The sequence below is a fragment of the Terrapene carolina genome, unplaced genomic scaffold, assembly GCF_002925995.2.
Source record: "Terrapene carolina triunguis isolate 2854851 unplaced genomic scaffold, T_m_triunguis-2.0 Scaffold62, whole genome shotgun sequence".
NCBI classification, from domain to species: domain Eukaryota; kingdom Metazoa; phylum Chordata; order Testudines; family Emydidae; genus Terrapene; species Terrapene triunguis.
This window is the reverse complement of record NW_020664413.1, coordinates 45,747,973-45,775,038: the sequence shown is the minus strand read 5'-3', so window position 1 is coordinate 45,775,038 and position 27,066 is coordinate 45,747,973. Positions and strand designations below refer to the sequence as shown.

The following is a 27,066-nucleotide window of genomic DNA, read 5'->3' as shown; positions in this document are numbered from 1 at the left end:
AATGTAATTGGTGGTAAACGAAAACCTAGCAATAAGTTCTCCATTCCTGTAGAATCAACTGTGATGAGAATTTCCTATCTGCATCTGTGGTAAGAACTGTTTCCCAGGGCACATTTAACTAATAGACTACAATATTTATTTATATGCCAAACTACCGAGAAACTGAGAACCACTGAATTTTACGTTCATGTTTTTCTGAGTACATTTCATCACTCCCTGCTTCCATTCACTTTTAGAATGCTCACAGTTCCCATAGACCTGGGTATTTTCTCTCACAGTCAGGTCACCTTGGAGGTTCCCTTGTCAAAACATCTTTTAAGATTTATTTCTAAGCAAACTGCACATTTCAGTTCTCAGTTCTGGGGATTACTAACTATGGACATAGTTGAAGCCTGGATTTTCAGTCACCTCAGGGATTTGGACACCCAGTTCCTCATTAATTTTAATGAAAATTGGTGGCGAAATCCTGCCTACTGAAGTAAATGGCCAAGCTCCCATTGACTTCTGCAGGGCCAGGAGATCATCCTGGGTGTCCAAATCCAGGGCCGTAGCAACAAAGAACGTGGCCCCCTCCGAACGGTGGCCCCCTCCGAACATATGTCCGGGCGGGGCCCCTTACAATGCAGAAACTGGAATGCGGTATTTATTTTGCCACTTTTAGGGGCCCCCTTCCTTGCGGGGCCCCCTCCGGTCGGAGGGTACGGAGGGCGCTCGCTACGCCTCTGTCCAAATCCCATAGGTGGCTTTGAAAATGCCACCTGGAATGACAACATATCTAGCAGATTCCTCTTACCTGTTTGTGAGCATGGTCATATGAGTTAATGTGATTGTCAAACTCCTGGTGTTTGTAGTACTGTTTGTCACAGAGTTCACAGTAGAAGTTGGCCTTAAGGTCTTCTAGGGCTTTTGCTATTGTGTTCTCCTTTTCAGCATAATCCTGAAAAAAACAAAAAACAAAACCAGCAGAACTTTAGTTGTCCCTCTGATGCTAGAAATTGGATTTGTGCTTTTCATTTTAATCATATTTGTCAACATTGATACTGCCATAACTAAAAGTATGCACATATTTACCAGGTCACACTGCACATATTTTCTGTATCAGGTGAGAGGCACACAGTTGTGCACATTCCAATTTGCTGCACAACTGAAGGCTACTCTTAGGATATCAGACAGATACAAGTCTAGAGAAGCATTTTGTTTAAAGTTCTGTCCAAAAAGGCCAAATATTTATCATGCCTAAGGTCACATTAATGTTAATGTCTGTCAAATAACCAATGCTTAAAATGTTCAGCTTATAGTGTACCTAACCAGAACAAGCATGAAGACAAAAAAAATCACTAATCTACTCTGGTTACAGGACAATTCCAATGAATGATGATGATACAAAAAATAAAATAAAACAACCACCCTTAGAATGACCTATCTGAAAATATACACAGATAGATAAACTAAAGGATCATTTCTGTGATGGAGGTTTAATGATTTTTTCCCCTCAATTTGTTATTTGTCATCGGTAAAAAAGAAATACAGCTCTGCTTGTCATTCATATATTAACCTCTTGCAAAGAATCAGAGTTAAAAATAATCTTGTTTATTATTGGAGAATAAATTCTGTAAATTCCTATTTGATGTTTTCTTTCCTAGATACATTGACTATAGTATGGCCTGTTCTTGAAGACCATAGTCAGTGTCTGATTCTGATCTCAGATCAGTTTGACATCAGGGTAACTCCATTGACTTCAGTGGTATTACTCCCAATTTGTAGCACTGTGTGTGAGATCAGAATCGGGCCCTAACATTCCAATTGGTATAAACGTTAATTACTCCAAGTCCATACACTGAGGAAAGAATACATTTGTCTGGTTAATTATTTGGTGATTAGTACGAGGCTTCTTAAACCAACTTTAGTTTCTATCAGTCTGTTTCTCTCAACAACCTCCTTTTTCAAGGAGTAAAATAAGAAAAAAAAAACACTATGAAAAATTATTTTATAATCATACCACCTAATATTGACCTTATCTCTGAAAAATGAATTAAAATGTTCCCTATTATACTTATTTATTAACAATTGTAAAAGCATGTCATACAAAGTCTGTTTTTAAAATAGCTTGTATAAATTTGCAATACATTATGGAGTTTCCTAAAATGTTCAGAAGAGGTATTTTTTTTAAATAAATAATGGGAGTAACAATCATAGTAACTTCAGTTTTAGAGTTGCATCTTAAAATGGTACTTATTTCAATATAATTCAAAGTGGCAGAGCAGCTGGCAAACATTGTTGATTCATTCACAAGTAGCATAATCATAGCTATTTTATCATCTACTTTCATTTGTTACAATGAAATCAGATTGAGTATTTCCTTTTAGGATACAGTAGATAGCACTATGGGGTTAGAGTCATGAAAAGAATAACAAAATCAGCTCAGAATTTTGTCTTGAATGGAAGCTAAATGGCTCAATGTTTCTAATGAGGAAGGGGAAATCACACATTTTTAAAAATGTTTTTTAGATTCTTATGTTTTATAAAAACTAAGGTTCATATAAAAACCAAGTGAGCTATCAGTTCCAGGAATGAAAGGTGCTACTTTATACTTAGAAATAAATGTATAGTGTATGGGGGCCTAGCCTGGAAGCCCTGCAGTTACTAACGTGTTTGAAACTCTCTATTTCAAATCACTTCTATAGTTGCTTAGGCCTGGTCTACACTAACACCCCAATTCGATCTAAGGTACGCAACTTCAGCTACGTGAATAACGTAGCTGAAGTCGACATACCTTAGTTCGAATTTACCGCGGTTCAGACGCGGTCCACACACGGCAGGCAGGCTCCCCCGTCGACTCCGCGGTACTCCTCTCGCTGAGGTGGAGTACCGCAGTCGACGGCGAGCACTTCCTGGTTCGAATTATCGCGTCCACACCAGACGCGATAAATCGAACCCGGAAGTTCGATTGCCAGCCGTCGAACTACCGCGGTAGTGTAGACAAGCCCTTAGTGTGGATGACTTTGGGGTTGAAGTGGGGGCAGTACAGTCAATCTCTGAGGGGATGGAATGTCTTGCAACACTCTGCAGAAACTGGTCTGGAATTGTGATGGTGGTCTCCAAAGAGATTAACATCCAGTCTTGCTTGATTAGGAGGGGAGGTGCAAAATTAAGGGGTGGAGAGATTTGTGAAATGAAAGCATTATTACAGCTCTAGAATGTTGTATAAGACTGTTTAGAGGGAAACATGCAAGTACAAGAATATGCAAGACAGGAACAGTGACAAACCATGATGATGCTATTTTTCATTTCTATAACACTTCATTTGAGGATCGCAAAGCCCTTTACAAATCAAACACTGAGCCAGATTCTGTTACTCTTACTCACATGGAATAGCACCTAATTTCTTTAATATCCTCATTGATGTCAATGGTACTGCTTCTGGAATAAAGTACAACTTATCATAAGAGTGAGACAATAGGGGCCACTATAACTGAAATGAAGTTTACTTTGCAATTATACTCGGCAGAGCCAATGCATCATAACAGAAATAGCAGTTCCTTGGGCCATGGTAATCATGTCACCACAACTCTTATGCAGCCTTAGTGCTTAGACTCATACCAGTCATTATACAGGGATCACTACCATTGAAATACACTATGGAATTTTTAAAAATACACAGCAATTCTACACAACAATATATAGCAAAAATAAAGATGCAACTGTGATGTTGCACTCCATATGTTTATGGAAATATGCTTATGAGTATAAATATAATGTAACTGGAATATACTTTATACAAAAGGTCTCTTGTAAGGTATCATTACAAAGCTTATAATCTACTGAGTGTGTTCATCTTATTTGTATGAATGTGTCATTCTTGTATCTGAAGCTAGAAATATTGTAACTATGCAAAGTGTGGGCCATTAATGGTGGCTTGGAATCTTGATGGCTCCCATTGACTAGGACAATTGGTTGTGAATGGCTCTGTTTACTTGCAAATCTTCCTGGGTGTGTGCAGGCCAGCCCTGAAAGAATGGAGAATGAGGTCTTACAGTGACATGTGATCATGTCACCTAGTACTGGAATCCATCTTAAGCTTAGTGCTTTTCCATTTAGAAGGAGGGGTGGGGACCCAGAGAGACAAAAGCTTCCTGCCTTGTGCCAAAGCTATAAAAGGGGGTGGAACAGAACAAAGGAGGCTGCCACTCATGAGAAATCCCCTAGTTACCATCTGAGCTGGAACTAACAAGGTCTGTACCAAGGGAAAGGATTGGGCCCAGACTAAAAAGGAGTCTAATCTGTAAAAGAAGCTTATTGGAACATCTCTGAGGGTGAGATTTACCTGTATTCAGTTTCTTAAATGTATTAGGCTTAAGCTTGCGTGTTTTGTTTTATTTTGCTTGGTAACTTACTTTGTTCTGTCTGTTATTACTTGAAACCACTTAAATACTACTTTTTATACTTAAGAAAATCACTTTTGTTTATATCAGTGTTATAGAGGGCGGACAATTTATGAGTTTACCGTGTATAAGTTTATACAGAGTAAAACAGATTTATTTGGGGTTTGGATCCCTTTGGGAGCTGGGTTTCTGGAGATAGGTGACTTGCTGAGCAGTTTTTGGTTAAAGTCTGCAGCTTTGGGGGCGTGGACCAGACCTGGGTCTGTGTTGCAGCAGACTAGCATGTCTGAGTCAACAAGGCAGGGTTCTGGAGTCCCAAGCTGGCAGTGAAAAATGGTCTTAGAAGTAATTCCAGCACGTCAAGTGACAGTCCCAAGGGGGTCTCTATGACCGAACCCGTCACAGCAGCTACATCTAGTTGAGACTGCAAGTGGAACCAAGTAGGCAGACTGTAATAACAAGAGATGGAACCTGGCCAGAACACTGGGGAAACATCACTACTTTTAAAGAAAAGCTTAAAGAAGTCTGGAAAGACCTCAAATGATCAAAACCGGGGTTTTATATCTGAGTGCAAATACTATTGCAAGCCTTTCCCATTTTTCATGAAGAACAAACCTGATCAGCTGGCATACTAACTGTAACTAACCTGGGCACGGGATTGCTTTGCTGGTATTCTGCCTGGATTTTCTGGTATCATGGTACATTTGGGGATTTCTCTTGGCCTTAGAATGAGGTAAACACTAGTGCTGCAGTGTGTCTAGTAGCCAATTTTGGAGACCTATTGCTGCTGAATTGGAGGTGGTCAGTTGATGGGAAAATGTAAGGAGCCTGGTATTTTTCTGTGCATTAAAGAAGTGGAGAATTGACTCACTTTGTTAGCATCCCCAAAGAAACAAGATAAGTGAGAGAGCAAGTAGGCCACCAGCTTAAGGTGGGAGGGGAGGAATGTAACTTCCCCAAAGTTATCACAGATTGGAATGGTACATAGTGAGGGTGTACATTTCAGGTTACTTTCTCCCCTGGCCCAGCTCCAAAGACTGCAAAAAGATAAAGGAATGTGGTTTCAGCACTTTTCAGGAACAGGTCTTCAGTGTCCATTATGGGCCTACACCTAAAATGTACTCTGTGCATTTGGTATGTTGATCCTAGAAAGTGCTGAGCACCTCTTGTGAGGTGCCCTGTTCTCAGCAGGATAAAGCCGATAGTATGCAAAGGCTAATTCTTAATTAGTCATATAAGATTGTTAGTAGAGAGCTGTGTGATGTGATGCTCCATATTTCTTTATAGAAATATGCTTATGATATGAATATGGTATAACTAAGATATATTTTATGCAAGATGGCTCATGTAAGATATCATTGGAAAGGTTATGATTTACTGAATGTGATTATCCAATTTGTGTGCATGTATCATTTCTGTATCTAGAGTTAGGAATATTGACTAGGTAACAATTACAACTGTGGTTATACTTGGAAACACCCACCAGACAGTAAGCAATCAGCCTTAATGGGCCATTAGGAAAAAGACAATTAGTCTTCCAAGATGTAGATCCCCCATCTTCCGGGAGTTCCTTCCTGTGGACATTGCAAATAAACCTGGTTTCATGGTTTCTTTGACACTGCAAGGTCAAGTGATAATGTCACCTGGTAAAAAGTACCACCTTGGACACTGCTGATACTTTTCTACTGGAAACAAAGGTTTCCTGCTTTACGTAAATTCTATTTAAGGCTGGGGAGTAAGGCAAACAGGACTCTTCTCCATTGTCTTTTTGCCCAAGAAGAAAGACTGCTGAAAGTACCTGAAGAGACAAAGGAACTGAGCAGTGGGAAAGGCAAGGGCTGAGTCCAGACTAAGACAGGAGTCTAGTCTGTAAAGAGAAATAACTGGAACTCAGCTACAGAAACTCTGCAACTTGCCTAAAGCAACATTTAGGGTGAGAAATTACTTCTTGTTACCAGTCTCCTTAAGATCTTAAGCAATTTCCTAGCTGAGTCTTCTCCTCGAGAACTGTTTGCAGACTCTGTGTGATTCTACAGCTGGTCATCCCTACCTGTGTGTGTGTGCTGCCAGAGGCAGGAGAGCCTAATTTAGCAAAACAGGGAGAGGGAGCCCACGCTAGTGGAGCAGGCAGGCCCAGTGAAATCCCAGTACATCAGGTGTGTGTTCTATACAATATGTATGTTGACATGAGGGAATGTTATACTGCTTAAAATATTCTTTTGCAAAGGAAAATGGAGAGGGGAAAAATTGTAGAGTGGCTTTTGTCTAAAGTCAATTAACTGGAATTCTTGTGGGCACAATTAATACAGTCCTTCTTTCATTTCTATTATATTAATTTTTGTACTTTATGAAGAAAGAGTGTAGAAGCAGCTTCCACTGCATAAAATGTACAATTTAGTAATGCCATTCTTACTAACTGTATTGATATTACTGTGTGAATGTAATGGTTTCATCTAAATATCTGCACATATCATTCTGATTGATTGATTGATCTGAAAGCAAGCAATGAGTGATCTATATGTTGGACTAAAAGGAATAAAGTAAGAAGTAGAACTAACATAATCAAAATGAATTATAATAATAAGATGAATTATTTTTAAAGCTCCCCAATCTCTATCAGGCAATGAGCAATTCAAAGTAATGTCACAATTAAATACATTAATTACATCATTCATTCATTTTAACAAGGTCAGCTCCACATCTTAAGGAGATCACTGACAATGGTCATTAGTTAGTTTCAGTGTCATACCCAAATTTAACCAGACTGACCAGGATCAAGGAAACCTGAAGACTGCAGATATTGTCATAACTGCTTGGCTCTCATACTCTTGATTTTGTCCATAAAATGGAGAATGTAATTACAGTCTATAATTGGTGAATCAAACAACATTCTTGAATGGGGCCTCCCCAGTGACTTTTTCACACTATCTGGCATCCTACTCTTAGACAGAGAGGCACTCATAATCTCAAACAGCAAGGGACCCACGATCTCGTGACTTTATTATCCAACAGGGACATGGGACGAGTGAAGAGGCATTGTCCTGAAAAGCATCACTAGCTGAAATCTAAGCAGAAAAGACAATTTGTCCGTTTCCTCAAGATTTTGTCCTGTACCTCCAGACACAGAATGTTCCATCCAAATCAGAACAATTTTATGTGAAAGCAGCAATTTTCTCCCAGTTTCCAAATGGTGGAAGTTCAAATTAACCAACCTATCCTCCATCTAAAACTGTTCTTCTGTGTTCAGACACTATGGAGAAGGCAAAAGATCATTTATTTATTTCCCACAAACCCATGGCAAATGTTCTTAAAATTCTGATGTTGTAACTGGGTGTGGCGACGAAAAAGGAAGGAGACAGAAAGCCAGGTTATGGTAGCCGAAAAGCCAAAAAGCCTCAAAAGCCCTCCAGGAAAACTTTCCTGGGGTTTTTATTCTTTCTACCTCTCTGCTTACAACACTTCTAAGTGGTTACATTCTTGCGCATAGGAGGAGTGTACAGTGTACAACAACATAAGATAACAAACCCATATCTTGTGCACGTGAAAGCAAGCTGCGAGGGTGATGATCAAGTCAGCCAGTAAGTTTCCTAATCACAGACGCTGGGGTGAAGGTCACTCCTGCCTCGTAGCCCCAGACACAGTGTGCCGCACCTGTGGGCTGGCGATTCGGGAGCTATGCGTCCCTACAACTGGGCAGACTAGAATTGACATCTGCCACTTTTAACAGAGCACCAAGAGTCAGTCTGCGTGACCCACATACATAGCATTCTGAGGGGAAGTTCCATTGGCCTTCTATTGGAGACCCTTAAAACAGTTTCCTTATCCCAACTAGAGAACAGTAAACAGGAAGAGGTAATGATCAGTCCATGACAATAATATAGTTGTATAATTATAGCCTCTTCAGAACCAGACCCATCCAAACACTAGATCCAGAGTGTGACTCACTTTAACTGTAAAACCAGAAACTACCTGGGATAGAGCATGTTTGTCAAGCCAGTTAGGAGTCCGAAGAATAGCCACTTCAATGGACATTGAAATTCCTGATCACTCTGAGCCTGGGCACCTCCAATATCAGCATAAAAAGTAACCTACAAAACTCATCAGGATCTCCACAGTGCAGCAGACTGACACACCAGTGTGCCATCCTAGGACTCTTGTATCACACAGGCACATCATTTGTTCCAATTTATTAGTAACCTCCTGCTTTTGAGATTTAATACACAAAGCAAAACCATTCCATAATCTCCTCTCGATTCATGTTGGACTGTATACCCAGTCAGATTAGTTGGGCTAATAGTAATCCTGCTGGCTTATCCAACCAGGTCTTGATTATGCAATATTTAAGTAATTGGAATTGTTTTTACTTAAGCCATCCGGGAATTGAGCCCACTGGATCATACTGTGTTTTGTAAAACTTTGTATACGTTTATATAGGATACTGTAATTAAAAAAATGGGCCCAATACTGAGAGCTGTTGAGCACTAAACTCCTATTAAAATCTTTTCCCTCTGCTAAGATATTAATATATAGTATTAAAGCTCCAAATAGACATTTATACAGGGGTTCATCTGCAGGTGGAAAGAAAAACTATTGGGGTGAAATTAGAAGCAGTTTTTAAAACATCCTATTAATGAGCCATGTACTAGTGCCATGCTGTCATTCTGGAAGGCCAAATTCCTGAGTGAAGCTTGATCATGGAAAATTAAAAATGTAGGGCCAACTTCTGCATCCCATTCTATCTCATTGAAGTCAATGGAGCTCAAACTGAGGCCAGAATTAGTCCCAATAAAGTGTGAATCAATGCAGAATTTGGTCCATAATATTAAGGCTAAATTTCTGGCAGGCTTGTGATGAGACAGCAATATGTTACCAGTCTTGTCTGTCTCATTAACAGTACTTTCATCTGTAAAACCTTAAAATGGATCATCTTATAAAATAACCTGATTAACGTTTCACCACTACAGCTAACAGTTGTGCATATAGCTCAGCCGTAGTTATAATTTATGAAGTTCTGGTCCTTTAACATCTTTTTTTAAGTCAGGAACTGTATCGATAAATATAACATTACTTGTCACAATTTTTAAAAAATAGTTACTACTAGCAAAATTGGGGCTGTCATGGGGTGGTGGACAGGATGTTGAAGTGGGAGCATGTATCTGCTGTTCTACTTTGCTTGCACTAGCTTCATACAGTCCACGCACAACAGGATTGAGGAAGGTTCTACAGATGCTCTGAAGTAAAACAGAAAGAGTGAGATTAACTATTGTAATAAGGAAACCACTATTAATCGCCTAGAAAGTTCCTGGCTCGGTGTTAGGAGAAAGTACCTCTTTGTGTGATTCTTTACCATTGTTGCTTGACACTCTGCACAGATGCAGAAGAGGGGAACATTTTTTTACGTCTTCCCAATCTTTTTTTCAGCCACTCAGACCAAGTCAGCATCTAAATCCAGATATACAAAGATATTCAGGTGCCTAAGGAGGATGATAGGCACCTAGTGGTATTTCAATAAGAGTCAGGCACATAACCTGCTTCAGCTCTGCTGAAAATACCATTAAGCACCTATCAACATACTAGGTGCCTAAATAACTTTGAAAATCTGGCCCCTAGTTCCTAATAAAATGTCCTAACTTTGTCCAGATGAAGATGGGTTTGAACGCTAATACTGAGCACAAAGGACGCATCCGGTTTGCGTAAAATGAAGCAGATTGCAATTTTTGTCATCTTCAGTACAGGCTGCAGCCCACAGAGAGTAGGTCTATGCAAGGTTTTTTACCTCAAGTAAACTGATTGCCAATTAACTGGAGGTGGTTAAGTTGTTTGTAAAAGCTAATCTGGACACTCTCCAAACATTTGTTCCAAGCTAAAAAAAAAAAAATAGTGGGAACAGTCTAGGTAAACTGCAAATGGTTTTAGCCCAGAAAAATACATTTTCGGAGTGTCCAGACTAGTCTTTAAAAATGATTACCTACCCCCAGTTAACTGGCAATCAATTAAATTGAGGGGAAAACACCCTAGTGAAGACAAGCCTGTTATATCCTTGGCGGCAACAGTTTTAGGAAGAAATCACTGGAGACACAGAGAGCTGTAAATCTTGGAGCAGCCATTTATTGCTACACCAGAACTAACCAACAGCCAGCCCAAACAGGCTGGGCTATCCCCTAATAATCTAACTCAGTTGCCATAGCAACACAAGATTATATTACCACGACAACCAAATACACAACAAAGCCCTCTGAGACTACTGGTTCCAGCAACCAGTACTCCATCTTGTTCCAAGTAATAGGCCACATCTTTACTAGCCCACCAGAGTCCACTTCATTAAAGAGGATGGCAGCTCTGATGTACATTTTAAAATTCCGTGGGTTACAATTGGCCCCTTGAACTCACTTAGGACATTTCTGCTGAATGTTGAGCTACCTCCTTGTTAAATCGACATTATCAGGTAGTATTGAGGGACACATCACATACCAGCATATGAAATTTTAGGGGGAAAAAAGGTGCGTGTTCCATAAAACCAATATTTTTATTAGTCACAGATTGAATCTAAATAACAAGAACAAGACAAAAGAAAAGAAAAGAAAAAGGATGGGCAGGAAACACAAAACGGGCCCTGATAATGCAGACAAGGATGCATGTCCTTAACTTTATGCACATGACTGGTCAATGGGACTATTCCTGTGTAAAACTTAGCAGGTATGAAATTGTTTGCAGGATCAGGGTCCATGATGATTACCAAGTACATTCTTCTTATCAATCAAACTCACACCTTCCTGTGACTACTGTGCAACATTTTAATCATATTTAGTCTGGGACCATAAGATTTTTATCTCAGTGTTCCATATTCCTCTTTTTTTCTAGGCTTTGGGGAAAAATCGTTTTTAATTTTACTCTTGTTTCCACCTTTAAAAGATTTTTCTAAAATAAAAGTAAAATGGCAATATAATAGTCTCTTTAATTAAAAATCTGACTTTTTTTCTGCCATAGTGCATATGTTCCTCTTAACACCTTTTTAAATTTATCTTTGATTGGTTACAATTTATAAACCATTTTCCTTTCAAATAAATAACCCTAAGCCTTTTGTTATTTAAATACAAATCAATGACTCCAAAGTGTGACTATTATACATTTGACCTACTGAGGAATTGTATTTTGAATTAAAGTAAATATGTCCACTGAGTTTTCACAGTCAATTTGTTTGTTATGAACAGAGCACTTCAGAATTTAAAATGATGTCTATTCAAGTAAATGCTGGATGAAATCCCAACAGAAGGCTCGGTGATTTTTCTTTACAGACCTTTTTTCCGATTCCATTTTACAATGGCTTTCCAGACCATTAAACCTTTTCATGGAAATTTACCATCTTTCTTCTATCTTTTTATAGCTTCAGGGATCCATCAGTACTAGCCTTACTTTATGTGTTATGAAGTTATGTGCCACAAGTACTTTAATATCAAGTCATTGAAAGGCTACCTTAGCACTGAGCAGGTCTAAAACAATCATATGCAGGCTTGCATGTGTCTGTCTTCAATTCTATTTGAAGTAGATAGGAAAAAGTTCCAGCCTGAACATTAACCAAGAGAGAGATTCTAGTTTACAGTCCTGGAGCACTAAATTTCCACTTATCCTGCAGGGAAGGAGTATCTTTCTTCCAACATTATTCAATAAAATCTTCCTCTGTTATTCAATAAAATTCATCCTGAAGGGGCAGATAGGTGGAATGTTAAGTTCAGGAACTGTATCTGATGCAAAAACTAAAAATTCCAATACCCAGCCAAAACCAACTAGCTCCAAAACCCAACTAAAAATTCAACTTGTAATTATGAACCTGTGCAATAGCTCAACCAGAAGGGATAGGCTTGATGCTTAAATTATTGTGTTAGGTTCTTTGGCTTGTGTTATGCAGGAGGTCAGACTAGATGATGATCCATGACTAAGGCTTCAAGGTCCTATGGTAATACAAATATTAATAAAATAAAATAATAATAATTAATAATAAATAATGGTCCATTCTGGCCTTAAATTCTATGATTTTATTAACCTGGCTCCTGTGCCTACATTCCAACAATAGTCATTTAAACCTGATAGCTCTAGAGTATCTGTTGTATTTACCACCCTAACATTCTCCTTCAGTTTTCCATTGCTACCAGAAGTGAAGTAAAAGAAAGTATCTGGAGGAACAAAGATGCAGCGTAAATTAGCTATTCTGATATTTTAAAAATGACAAATGCAGCAGTGTGATTGCAGACAGAGAGCCCCAGATGCTTTCTGGCAAAGAGGTGTGCAGTATGTCTAACAGTTGTGTGATTTTTCTTATACTACCTCCATTGGTTTTCCTAGTGCTTTTTCCATCCTGTGAAGCAGGTATTGAATGGTCTCATAGTCATTGGGAGGAGAGGGTGGAACTGGGACCACCACTTCATTCAGCAATGATAAAGAGATGGAACTGGATATACTGGTGTTGCTCTTCATCAGAAACTTGCATCTGTATCAGTTCCACGTAAGACAACTGGAAGGGATATTTCTTTCTTTCTTTCTCCCTCAGTGATCTGCATTTATGCTCTTTAGAAAAGTGGTGCAGAATCCTATCCCCTTCATTCATGAATGAAGACTTGTGAGCAGGTGCAGCTGAAGAATGCTTTGAGGAAGAAGGGAATTAAGTGCAATGTAGAGCTCACTGGGGCACTTTTGGAGGAAGACTGTTCAGATCCAGGATGATCTTGTTTGTCCAGATCCAAAGCAGGTCTCATAGATATGTACAAAAGAAAAGGTTTTAAGCAAACTCCTCTTGCATTTAGAGTTTTTTGGAGCACAAATGGCAATCTGAGCATTTTTTGGTGATATATCTCTCACCAAGACAAAAGAAACATTTTGAATGTCTGTCACTGTAGCATGTGTAGAACTATGTAAGCTAGCTTTAATCTAGCTAGCATGAGTAACAGCAGCAGTGAAGCAATGCCAGCACAGTCTTCAGTATGGGCTAGATAAATACCCAGGGTCCTAGGCAGGCTTGTACAACCTGTGCTGAAGCCCATGCTACCATGGCTTCACTGCTCTTGATACTCACAGTGGCTAGATTAAAGCTCTGGTATGTCTACACATCTGACCGCAATGTAGACATATCCTATGGGGTACAACCACCTCACATGAAGGGCAATACTGAAAACTGGGAGATTTTTGGTCAGCCCTAAAGCCGAATACGCAGTACTGAGTAACTTTAAGCGAGAGAGAGAGAATTTACTCAAATAGAAACTTAATAAAAAAGCTATCCTAACCTAACTAATTTTTTTTTAACTAAGTATTAACCTACACTAAATGGGTGACTATGAACAAAAGGATCACAACTGTGCAAAAGACATGGACACTGCTCTCGGGTTTTTCTCACAAGCTGAAGTTCCTCACACATCACACCAGGAATACTGCTGGAAAACAGCTATAAATTGCTGGTTACTGTATAATGATAGAATTTTCAGGGAAGCTTTTAAAAATGGAGGCAGAAATGTGGCAATATTTTATTCTGTTTTACTGCCTTGGATATTATCTGAGGGACAGAGCCAAACATGCAAGAAGGCAGAATTTGCTTTGCATTGTCCATAAATGTTAGTTGTATCTAAAAGATGACATGGAAAGTGAGACCTGCCTCTCTCGTACTCCAAGAGGAAAAAATATATACACTCAATACTCATCCAAGAGTTCATTCAGACTTTAATCCATATTTTTGAGGAATTAATACTTGTAGAATGGTTCCCTTGGGCCAGCTTCTCCATATTTTCTACTTTTTTCACCCCTTTTTGAAAATGTAGATCTGTCAAAAACCTGCAAGATTTCAGGGAAATTCCAAGAGGGAGTGTCATATTGTCATTGAAACAAAAGCTGGGTGAAAAGCGGGGAGGGGGGCCTGCATTAATAATGTGCAATAAGTCCATGACATGACAGAAAATAAGATCAGATTGAAGTTCTAAGTTTTTCCACCGAAGAACCACACATCTGCAGTTCCAGAATAATAGCCGTGTTGTACTAAAACACAAAACCATGGTGAGCAACACTCATGCCAGCTGTCCATAGTTCTCTTAATAACAACCAAATACCAAGAACAAGTTCCAGTTTGAAATTTCATTATAAAAAGATTTCATATATATTAATAGTAATTTAGCATTTCTAGAGGCCTGAGATTTGGATCCCATTCTGCTAGGCACTGTATGTACAGATTGAAGAGACAGTACAACCCCCAAAAGCTTACAGTTTAAGTACGCAAGACAGAAAAGAGTGAAGGAGGAAGTGTCAGAAGTAATGTGACTTTGCCAAAGGTCAAAAAGCAGATAATTGACAGAGCCAGAAATAGAAGTCAGGTACAATGCAGTTTCGGCCCAGTGCCCTATCCACGTGAACGTCTGTGTCATGGTTTGGGACAGACTCCTGAGGTCTCTACTCAGTCCTTATAAAGGCAAAACTCCCATGGATGCGGCCCACAAAAAAGAATGAAATAAGGCATGATCCCTGGGATTTGGATGTAGCAATCTGAGGGGCCCAAAGGATCAATGACATAACTAGAAAAAGAAATGTCTGCCCTGGGGAGTTGGAGGGGGAGGAGAAAAACAGACAAGATAAAGGGAGTAAAAGACTGCTGGCAAGATAAGTCTGATGGGAGGGCAGGGCTAATGGCAGGAGATCAATGTGTGGAGTGAGGGAGGCATATCCTCTACAGGACTTGATAGTCCTGAGGGCCCCACATTTTTGGTTTATCCAGGCCCTGTATAGCTTTAAGCCATCTCTGCACAGCAAAAAGTTTTCCTCATCTCCAAGCTGAAAGAACTACAGCAGCACTGAAGAAACAAGCCCTGCACAGTACCAAACAATTAAAACAAACAAAAAAAAAAGCAGCATGCTGAGCACTATGGAAACTACTGGGTGCACAAAGAAACTCTCCTTCTCAGCATGAGCAAACCATGAAATGTTTGTGAAATTAGCATTTCCAAACCCGCTACTTACAGCAGCCATTTTGTTTTTAAAAGTGTCAGAATTCTTGATTCTGGCTGTGCAGGAGCCATGAGTAAGGTTCGCAGGACTGCAATGTATTACAGTTTAATAATCAGAAGCTATGTTCTAATAATGAATCTATAAGGCCTACTTTCAAAACAAAGCTTATTTAAGCAGACTGGTTCAGAGAATTGGTAATAGGTTATGGAGCCTAGCAACTATACTGTTCAAATCTATCCCACAGCACCAGTGACTGGAGATAGGTGTGGTCTACACTATAGCATCAGGCTGACATAAGGCAGTCTTACATTGACCCAATTCTGGAAGCGTCTACACTAAAATGTCGCTCCCACCGATGTAACTTGCCTACTACACCTACTTATAACTCCATGTCTATGAGCAGCATAGCACTTAAGTCGAGTTAGTTAGATCAACGCAGTGCCAGTGTAGACACTGTGTTGCTTACATCGACTGTTGCTGCCTTTCAGAAGCTGTCCCACAGTGCCCCATGCTGACAGTTAAATCAGTGCAAGTGTTCCTGTTGAGGACATGCACCGACAACACAAGGAACATAGTGTGGACATGCAAAAGCAATTTAATTACTGTGGTAGCTGTACATCGACTGAATTTTGTAGTGAGGGTCAAACTGCAAAGTTTACATCTGGCTTTCTTGAAGCTTGAAAGGTCTTTTGGATTCAGGGCTTTAGTTTGGTCTAACATTAGTGATCAAAACATTTGGTGACTGTGAAATGATCTGGGGTCCCAATCAAATTCCTAGTGGCCAGGTGTCTGTGCTAGAAAAACATGTCAGCGCAGCCAGCTGCCTCAGGCTGGAGGCTAAAATCCATAGAGTTTTATTTCTGACATTGCTAATTAGCACACATTCAAAAGAAGGACTTTATAAAAACAGCATACTTAACCACTATGCATGCAATTACATCTCTTGAGAGTGGGAGGAACCTCTCCACTGCCTAGCTGCTGTGGAAGGAGGGCATGTCTGTGGTAAAGTATAATGTTTCTTAGGTGGGAATACTGGGCAGTAATATAACAAGCACTCCCTCTCCCATCCTCAGTTTTTATTCCTTCAGTTTCTCTTAAAAGTTCAGATGTTGATTGCTGTTTTATATCAGTATTTCTTAGTGGTTATAAAATATGCTACTTTTGCAAAGTTTATTACTATACTGAATAACTATATATTTCTACTTCTCTGTATCTGATACAAATTGAACTAACACAAGGAATTTAAATTTTACTATGGTAGATATTCAGGCCTTCCAGTGAAAAAATTATAGCATTTGTCCACCCAAACTGGATTCTATCATGTGGTAAAATGCTTCATGCTGATGGAAGTCTTTTCACTGCTTCACACAGCCAATTTACTTCTTTAAAAGGTGGAAGGTTACGCAATAGTGAATGTTGATATTAAAGCTGCCAGGAGATGCTAACTAACACACACATATTTTTCCCTATTTAATCCACAACAGAGGTAGTGAACTTCTAAAGGTTTTAGGGTTATTTTAGTAGTTGGCTTTGCCAGCACTGATTTATCTAGGAGCTTGATGTATTTTGTTTCTGCTTTCAGTTGTAAACTGCACCAAAGCAATTCCCAAATTGTGTAACATGTAGATTAAAATTAATGAGTTTACGTCTGTCTTTATCAAATAAATGGCCACCCTTTTCATGGCCAGCTTTTCGATTAAGTTTATCTACAAAATGGGTATTTTTGACCATCTATTGACAATATTTCTGAACACTTTTAAGTCTTTATTGATATGAAACACGAGTTCATCAATCAGTTCTTGTGTTAGGATTCTGAGTCAGCAATTGTCCTGTGGTATCTTTAATTCGTTACAAACTAAATCCTTTAAAGATCAGCAACTAGAATTCAAAAGGTCAGACATAAAAGTGGCAGAAAAATCAATGCTGACACCTTCTGTCGTCCTACAGAACCCATGTTGTTGTTGTATATGTGTAATTCTTATTCTCTCAAAGCCAATCTCACGTATGACTGGTTGAGTCCATTGTGTATATAAAGTACAATATATATATAAAAAAAATTGTATTAACACACTGCATGAGAAAGTTGTTACTTTTAGCATCAGATTTACCACATAGAAAAGAAAAAACAAAACACTGATATTGCCATTTGCATAGATTCTCCAGAACCTAAAGTCACATTTTTTTTAGGAAGGACATCAATAGCTACTGCGAAGTGACTGATTCTATTCATATTGTTGACCCTTTTTCACTCAAGCAGCTAGTCAAAGTTTGAGGGCCTGAGGACGTTTCAGTTGGGAGAGCAGAAGGAATCAAATAGCAGGAAACCATTTCTTCTGCTCACAGTCACCAAGAACACTCTTTTCAGCCTGCAACCATGACACAAAAAACCTCTCCCCAGGTTTCTTCTAGGGACATACAGAGTGTTTTCAGCTTCTCATTCTGGCTGTCTCTCAGTCTCTCCGTTCTGCCGTCCCTCACATGCACACACACCTGATCACAATACCCAGTCGAACCCTCTATCCATGGAATGCTTGTTTCTGGGCAGACCCTATTAGGTCTTGTTTTAGGTGTGATTGTTTTGTAAAAATATTCTAAATTTAACCTATTTTTCCAATCAATCGTCCAAATACTTTGTTTATTATTTCAGCAGGCTATCTAATTATTTATTTATACATTCCAATTCATATAGTACCTATCCATAGATAGAGGTAGATACCCTCCAATAATTAAAATAATTATAATAATCAATAGTCATAATAATACCAACAACTAAGCAAACATAAATACAGTGCCCAGCCACAGGACTGATAATACTTGCAGATAATCTTAGTCAACCAATACTCATTAATCACTGGCCTGTAGCCCACCCTTAATCTATAAATTAATGTTCAAAATAGAAATGATAACTTTTCAATATGCATTGAAGGTTAACAAATCTAGACTCCGGCTGAAGCAAGGAGTGAATTTTAGATGCAGTGTAGCTGGTCTTGTGTCATTTAAAGTAAGGACACTTTAGAGCCTCTGCTGATCAGAGTTAGCTAGGGAGGGGAAAAGAGATTTCTCGAGTATCCAAGACATAGGTGCTGAGGGAAAATGAGGATGAGGGAACATCCCCATTTTCCTCCAGACTGTTAACTGTTCTATTAGTGTCCCCTTCCATGCAGCTGCATGACTAATGTAATCTCTCTCCTGATCCTCCCTCCCCAATATTGATTAGGACCTATTTAGGGCTTCACAGGCCAAAAACAGCAACATGAACTCCGCCTGTAAGTCAGATATGAGGCACCACAGTTCTGTGATCTCTATGTAAAACTCCATGTGTTCACTTCAGTGGGATTACTCACTTGCTTAAAGATAGGCATATCTTGCCAAATTAGCACCTCAATAAACAGGTAGCAGCATTTTGTGCTAGATTCAGCATCTGAACAGCCAAGCTGTAGTCCAGGGGTGGGCAAACTTTTTGGCCTCAGGGCTGCATCGGATTTTGTAAATTGTATGGAGGGCCAGTTAGGGGAGGGAGTCGTGGCCCGGCCCCCACCTCCTATCTGCACCCCCCCGGACTCTTGCCCCATCCAACCCCCCTGTTCCCTGACGGACCCCCGGGTCACTTGCCAAGGGGCGGCTCTAGCTTTTTTGCTGCCCCAAGCACGGCAGGCAGGCGGCTTTCAGCGGCATGCCTGCGGGAGGTCCCCGGTCCCATGGATTTGGCGGCATGCCTGCGGGAGGTCCGCCAGTCCCACGGCTTCGGCGTACCTGCCGCCGAATCCGCAGGACCGGCGGACCTCCCGCAGGCAAGCTGCTGAAGGCTGCCTGCCTGCCGCCCTCACAGCGACCGGCAAGCCGCCCCCCGCGGCTTCCCGCTCCAGGCACGCGCTTGGAGAGCTGGTGCCTGGAGCCGCCGCTGCACTTGCCCCATCCACACACCCCCGGTCCCTGTCCCCTGACCGTCCCCGGACCCCTGCCGCCCCATCCAACCCCTCCTCTCATTCCTGACGGCCTCCCCGGGACCTCTACCCCATCCAATTACCCCTTCTCCCTGTCCCCTGACAGCCCACACCGGCACCCCTGCCCCCATTCAACCCCCTCTCCCCCCTCCCACCCCTTATCCACACCCCGCCCCCTGACCATCACCCCAAACTCCCCTGCCCTCTATCCAAACCCTGTTCCCTGCCTCCTTACTGCGTTGCCTGGAGCACCGGTGGCTGGCGGTGCTACAGCCGCACTGCCGCCGCCACCACCGCCACCCAGGAGCTCGCAGCCCCACCGGCGAGCTCAGGCTGCAGGGGAGAGGGGACAGCGGGGAAGGGGCTGGGGGTGAGCATCCCGGGCCAGGAGCTTGGAGGCCGGGCAGGACAGTCCCGTGGGCCGGATGTGGCCTGCGGGCCATAGTTTGCCCACCACTGGTGTAGTCCCATGTAGAGTTTTACAGTAGTCCCCTCTGTCAACATTTGCAAAAAACATATTCTAGTTTTGAGTGTCCAATTTGAGGTACTTTGGGCAGAAATTCGAAGCATACTAAATCAGTGGTCATGGTGGATAATTTTGTCCTGAATTTGTGTGGCTGAGCAGTGTATGTGATGCTGCTGAACGAAAGATGGTTGCAACTCTTAACTGATACACAGTATGCAATTTACTATAATGAAAAACAAAGACATCAGCATGTTACTGCAGGCTTATCAAATGTCTCTTTGTTGGCCTTGTCTCTTTGCAGAGAAAACTGTCACTGAAATCAGCAGAATAACCTGCATGAGATTTTTCAGGACCTGACCCTATAGTTATTCACATACCCTGTTTATGATTCGGTTTCCATTTTTAAAGAAGCAGTGACCTGCTTCCAGAAGTATGCTTAGATGTTGTATGATAATTGCCTTCTCTATGAATGGAATATTTCCTTTTTGGAATTATTTTAAAAACATTTGGGTTAAAGATTAACACTTATCGCAGCAGCATTGCAGAGGAGATATGAGTATTTAAAAGTCTGTAGTTCTTTCTATTTATTAGAGATTACAGTCTTGTGTTAATTTAAATTGCATTCCACAGCCTGAAAATCAGAAAATACAATGCTTTTATTGCTGGCTTTTCATGCTCAGTCTTAAAGATAATGAGACCAGAACAGTTGAATGGAAATTCATTACCTTTCAGGAAGCTCTCCTGCAATATTTCCTCTCACAAATTAGTTAAATATTTGCAGGTAGGAACAGTCTTCTTCTCCTGCCTGTTCAATCCTAGTCATAATCTCATTGTTTATGACATCGTAAGTGCATCCACACAAATAATTATGACATAAAAATGTGAAACATTTCCGTTTAAAAATAATGAAACCAGAGAGAGGAGGAGTCTGGAGTAGAAGTGTGAGAAGCAATTTTAAAAATATCCCCAAGAGAGACAGTACATATGAAGATGTAAATTGTTTTAATGTATGTTTAAAGAGTTATTTGAAGCTAAAAAGCATCTCCCTCAAAACAAACAGAGTAATATAAGGTGTGCTATGAAAACTAGGGCTGTCGACTAATCGCAGTTAGCTCACAAGATTAACTCAAAAAATTAATCGTGATTTAAAAAATTAATTGCAATTAATTGCAGTTTTTAATCGCACTGTTAAACAATAGAATACCAACTGAAATGTATTAAATATTTTGGATTTTTTTCTACATTTTCAAATATATTGATTCCAATTACAACACAGAATACAAAGTGTACAGTGCTCTCTTTATATTGTTATTTTTATTAAATAACACTGTAAAAATGATAAAAGAAATAGTATTTTTCAATTCACCTCATACAAGTACTGTAGTGCAACCTCTTTATCATGAAAGTGCAACTTACAAATGTAGATTTTTTTGTTACATAACTACACTAAGGCTATGTCTTCACTACGGGGGGGGTCGATTTAAGATACGCAAATTCAGCTACGCGAATAGCGTAGCTGAATTCGACGTATCGCAGCCGACTTACCCCGCTGTGAGGACGGCGGCAAAATTGACCTCCGCGGCTTCCCGTCGACGGCTCTTACTCCCACCTTCGCTGGTGGAGTAAGAGTGTTGATTCGGGGATCGATTGTCACGTCCTGACGGGACGCGATAAATCGATCCCCGAGAGGTCGATTTCTACCCGCCAATTCAGGAGGGTAGTGTAGACCTAGCCTCAGACACAAAACAATGTAAAACTTTAGAGCCTACAAGTTCACTCAATCCTACTTCTTGTTCAGCCAATCACTAAGAGAAACAAGTTTGTTTACATTTATGGGAGATAATGCTACCTGCTTCTGATTTACAAAGTCACCTGAAAGTGAGAACAGGTGTTCACATTGCACTTTTGTAGCCGGCATTGCAAGGTATTTATGTGCCAGACATGCTAAACATTCGTGTGCCCCTTCATGCTTCGGCCACCATTCCAGAGGACATGCTTCCATGCTGATGACACTTGTTAAAAAAATAATGCGTTAATTAAATTTGTGACTGAACTCCTTGGGGGAGAATTGTATGTCTCCTGCTCTGTTTTACCCACATTCTCCCATATATTTCATGTTACAGCACTCTCAGATTATGACCCAGCACGTGTTGTTCATTTTAAGAACACTTTAATTGCCGATTTGACAAAACACAAAGAAGGTACCAATGTGAGATTTCTAAAGATAGCTACATCACTCGACCCAAGGTTTAAGAATCTGAAGTGCCTTCCAAAATCTGAGAGGGACGAAGTGTGGAGCATGCTTTCAGAAGTCTTAAAAAAGCAACATTCCAATGCAGAGCTACAGAACCCGAAAAAAAAGAAAATCAATCTTCTGCTGGTGGCATCTGACTCAGATGATGATAATGAACCTGCGTCAGTCCGCACTGCTTTGGATCATTATCGAGCAGAACCATCATCAACATGGACACGTCCTCTAGAATGGTGGTTGAAGCATGAAGGGACATATGAATCGTTAGCGCATATAACATGTAAATATCTTGTGACGCCGTCTACACCAGTGCCATGCGAACGCCTGTTCTGACTTTCAGGTGACATTGTAAATGAGAAGCGGGCAGCATTATCTCCTGCAAATGTAAACAAACGTGTTTGTCTGAGCGATTAGCTGAACAAGAATTAGGACTGAGTGGACCTGTAGGCTCTAATGTTTTACACTTCTATTTTTGAATGCAGTTATTTTTTGTACATAATTCTACATTTGTAAGTTCAACTTTCATGATAAAGAGATTGCACTACAGTATCTGTATGAGATGAATTGAAAAATACTATTTCTTTTGTTTTTAACAGTGAAAATATTTGTAATAAAAATAAAAATAAATATTAAGTGAGCACTGTACACTCTGTATTCTGTGTCATAATTGAAATAAATATATTTGAATATGTTTTCTACAAAAATAGTTAAATAAATGGTAATCGCATGATTAATTGCAATTAATTGTTTTAATCACACGATTAATTGTGATTAATTTTTTAATCGCTTGACAGCCCTAAAAACCATTATCTGAAATATAGACGTATTCTCTAAAAATGAAACATAATCTCGCATTTCTACAAAATTAATCTGAAAAGAAGATAGGAACACAGGAAAGAAGGATTTTAAAATAATCCTCCTATAGATGAATGTTTCTTTTTAAATAAATATATAATGGATTTACCTTACAAATTCAACTTTAAACCTGTTTTTTTAACAATGTTCAATGTAGCACGAGCCTACTCCTGAGTGGTGGTGAATGCTCTCTATTCCCATTGAACTGATTTAGCCCCAATTCTTGTAGGGTTGCACAAGGACTATTCACAACAGCTGGTCTGCACTACACAACAGCTGGTCTGCATACACTGCACTACACTACAGACACTACAAAATTAGGTCGGCTTCACTACATCACTCAAGGCTGTGAAAAATTTCATGCCCTGTGTGATGTAATTAAGCTGACCTAAGCCCTGGTGTAGACACCTCTTGGTCAGAAGAATTCATCCATCAACCTAGCTACCACCTCTTGGAAAGGGGGACTTACTACAGCAATGGAAGAACCCCATCGGCCACTGTAGTAAGTTCCTACTGTGGTGTTTCTAGTATAGACATACCTTAAGTTCCGTAAACCTGAGAGTGCCTCCTGCCCCCATTTTTGGTAGCAAAACACTGTAAAGGATAAGCCACCCTTTCAGCATCAACCTACAGGAGCCGGGCTGACCTATCACAGATGGAGCCAGCTGTTCAAGGAACAGGACTTTGCCTGTCTGAGGGTCAGTCTTTCCAGCGCTCTCCCACAGCATTGTGACTGAGCAGTACCCTCTACTCAGGACTGTGTTATAAATGCCACACTTTAGCCCTCATTGGGAACTAGGGTAGTCAACACCTCACAGGACTGTGCCACATGTTTTTTGCTTTGTAATTTATGCTTCAAGACGTGTCTACACCATCGTGTAAATTTCCAATGTATGCTCTTGGTTATCAAAGTGCAAAGAATAAACTAAAATGGGTCAATTTTCACTGAGGTAACATCCAGTAGCTTGCACACATTTAATCTCTTTGGCCAATCCTGTTTCTAAGCTCTGAAGTAGGTCACAGTATGAAACCAAATTGTTTTTGCGTGTGTGTTTAAGTCTAAAAACAAAACCTATATTAACAAGTTCAATTACTCTCCTTTTGGGCTGACAATGTGTACTAAATTGTTTCTTTGACATTGTCATTTATCACATCAGCAGATTTTGCCATAATGTTGCTTTTAAATAGAAAGACAGGTTATAGCATGACAGAGGGCAAGAATGAACAAGCATGGCAGGACTTTAATAATGTAGTTTTTCTACATTTTCTTCCAAATCTCCTCAACTCATAAGATACATTTCAAACATAATGAACTAGGTTCCTAAGATTCAGGTAATAGGTCCCACAAAGACATGTTCCAGTGTGAAGACTTGGCTAATGTGTATTATTCAATAAAATACAACTTCCCTATCATCCACGCTCCTCCCCCTGATCGTTTCCCAGTTTCAGACTGAATAATCTGCATCTTGGTTACTCATCTACTTGTTAATTCAATAGACTGTGGACTTGGGATGTGTAAGAAGAAAAATCACTGCAGTTATTGGCAAACATTAGAAGTATTAAACTACCAATCAATAAGTTCTGAATGATTTTCAGAGCCTTAGCACTGGAACATTAAAACAGACCTAAAACCAACTCTCATTATGCAGCAACGTGAGACTGGAACCTTGGAGCCCTACTTTTTAATTTCTGTTTTTCCTATATAGGGCTGGAACTTTTCTTTTGTATTCCAGCTTTCTTAATATTCAAATATCTGCTTTCTGGAAAAAGCTGAGGGTTTCACAGATTTCTGAGGATTTGCTTTTCACCTGATTATTTTATTTCTTTATCACCTCTCATATTCTTTACCAAATAGTCTTGCCTTTTTCAAGCTTCACTTTGGTTCTAAGTTAGTTCTCTTCAGACTAAAGGCATCTCTATATGCTGAGTTAGTGAGCAGCAAGCCAGGGTATGAATCCACAGCACACTAACTGGCTGTGTGGATCCTGCTACCATGCACTAAGAGTCCTATAGAGTGCTTTGATGTATTCCCATTTGCAATGACAAAGCGCACTATAGAACATTTAGTGCACAGCAGCAGGGTCCATGCAGCCAGTTAGCATGTGGCAAGCCAGGGTGCAAATCTACAGCACTCCAACTTGCACTATGTGCAGTAACTCACCATATGTAGACAGGTCCTGAAATTCTTAGCAGAACATTTATTTACTGGTGCCTGGTTTGGCCTTACACCTCCTTTAAAACCTAATATCTCCATTAGCATCTCCACTTTTTATCAGTGTAGCTGGCTTAATGAGGGCCAAATGGCAATGAGGAATCGAGCCCTGCTTTTCCAGTTAGAATGTAGTTGCCACTTCTACATTGCTGAATGTACTAATTTTACGTGAACAGAATGATGATGGCACAGTCAGTGTGCAAACAGCCATGAAAAAGGCTAAGCACTAGAACAGTGACCTAATGTAAATAGAAATGCACAGTATTAAACCACCGGACAACCAGATAGCAAATGCTTTGGATTTGTTTTCTTTGTGTTATTGATTATTTTTTAACTTTGCCTCCTGTTTATGTGACTAATCATCACACCTCACAAGAGGAGACAATGTGATCCAGTGGAATATAATATAATTTTATATAACAAAATCAACACTTTTTATAGATGGCTGGCATCACAGACTGTTAGGACAATTTACCGTCTCTTCATTGTGTATAATATTAATGACAGACAATGACAACATGACTGTTTAAATACAATTTCACTTCCACCACTGTCAGCTTACCAGCACCTTGGTCAAATACACTTTTATGGAACTGTCATCTCACTTTGTAATATTTTTTTTTCAGGATTAAACCATACCATTTGAAGTGGTATGCTTACAGAGAACTAGTGTGTACTTCTCAGTTGGACCTACCTTGCTGAGAACAGGCTAGCTAAAGTTTTTGCATTCACCACTGAAAAAATATGTTCAGTTAGCAGTGCCATAAACTGTAACAAAAAAAAAAATGTGAAGAAAAATGTTGGGCACATTTCACCCTGCTCTAGTCACAACTAACTTGGCCCTGATTCAAATGGGAAAAAACACCATGTACTATTGCCAACCCAATGCCATCTGGCTGTCTCTAGGTACTACTACGGCCTCCACCACTATAATGTGAGAGAATACAAACAATCATGCAGGTTTTCTTATGTTAAAATTCCCATTTTTTTGTTTTGTTCCCTCTCCTTTTTATTTTGGTCTGACATAGTAAATGAATTCCTTGCTTTCTTCTATAGGAATGTGCTGGCACAGATTTAATTTTTAACTACTGTAAATTAGCACCGTTTTAAAGAATGCTTCTGAGGAATTTTTTACTCCATTAATTTCAAGTTTAGCTTGACCTAGGGCTAGCAACATTACTTTTAAATATCTTTTAATTCATTCATATATAAAAACTGTGAACCAGAACTTATGTACTCAGGATAAATATGTAGGGAATGTTTGTAACTATGTGAAAACAATCTCTGATATTACTGAGTAGGTTACCATACGTCCGGATTTTCCCAGACATGTCTGGGTTTTTGGTCCTCAAATCCCCATCCGGGAGGAATTTCCAAAAAGCAGGACATGTCTGGGAAAATAGGGAGGCATGGTAAGGGGACCGCCTCCTCCCCGGGCTCCAACTTTCTGGGGCCAGGCAGCGGCTGTTCGTTCTCCCCACCTGGGCAGCCGGACTCGGGAGCAGCCGCTGCTGCAGCTCCCACTGCCGCGGGGGAAAGCGGCCAAGCATGTGGCGCTTGGCAGCTGCGGCTCTGGCACCTGGGGCGTGAACCCCCTCAGCCCGGGCCTGCTGCGGGGACCCAGCTGGTACAATCCTGCGGGTGGCTCCGGAGTGGGGGGCAGCAGGCCCCAGCCCCCCTGTCCCGCTCGGGTCCCGCAGGGGAACCAACGGGGCTGCCGATGCCTCCGCCCCGGGGTCGCCCGCGGGATTGCACCAGCTGGGCAGCCAGCCCAGACGGACTGGCCAGGAGCTGGGCGCAGCGTGCGCGCTGTTGGGTCTCCACAGCAGGCCTGGGCTCGGAGGGTTCGGGCCCGGGTGCCAGAGCCGCAGCCGCCGAGCGCCACGTGCTTGGCCGCTTCCTCCCCCCGCGGCACTGGGAGCTGCAGCAGCGGCTGCTCCCGAGTCCAGCTGCCCAGGTGGGGAGAATGAACAGCCGCC

General features: G+C 40.6%; 1 protein-coding gene across 1 annotated transcript in view; it reads right to left on the bottom strand.

Annotated features, from left to right (window-relative positions):
• The window catches only part of ZNF804A (zinc finger protein 804A), a 224,956-nt gene that overhangs the window by 59,088 nt on the left and 138,802 nt on the right, over positions 1-27,066 (bottom strand). The window contains exon 2 of the mRNA XM_024204015.1: positions 794-937. Coding sequence (XP_024059783.1) covers positions 794-937 — 144 coding nt within the window. The remainder of the gene's footprint in view (positions 1-793; positions 938-27,066) is intronic.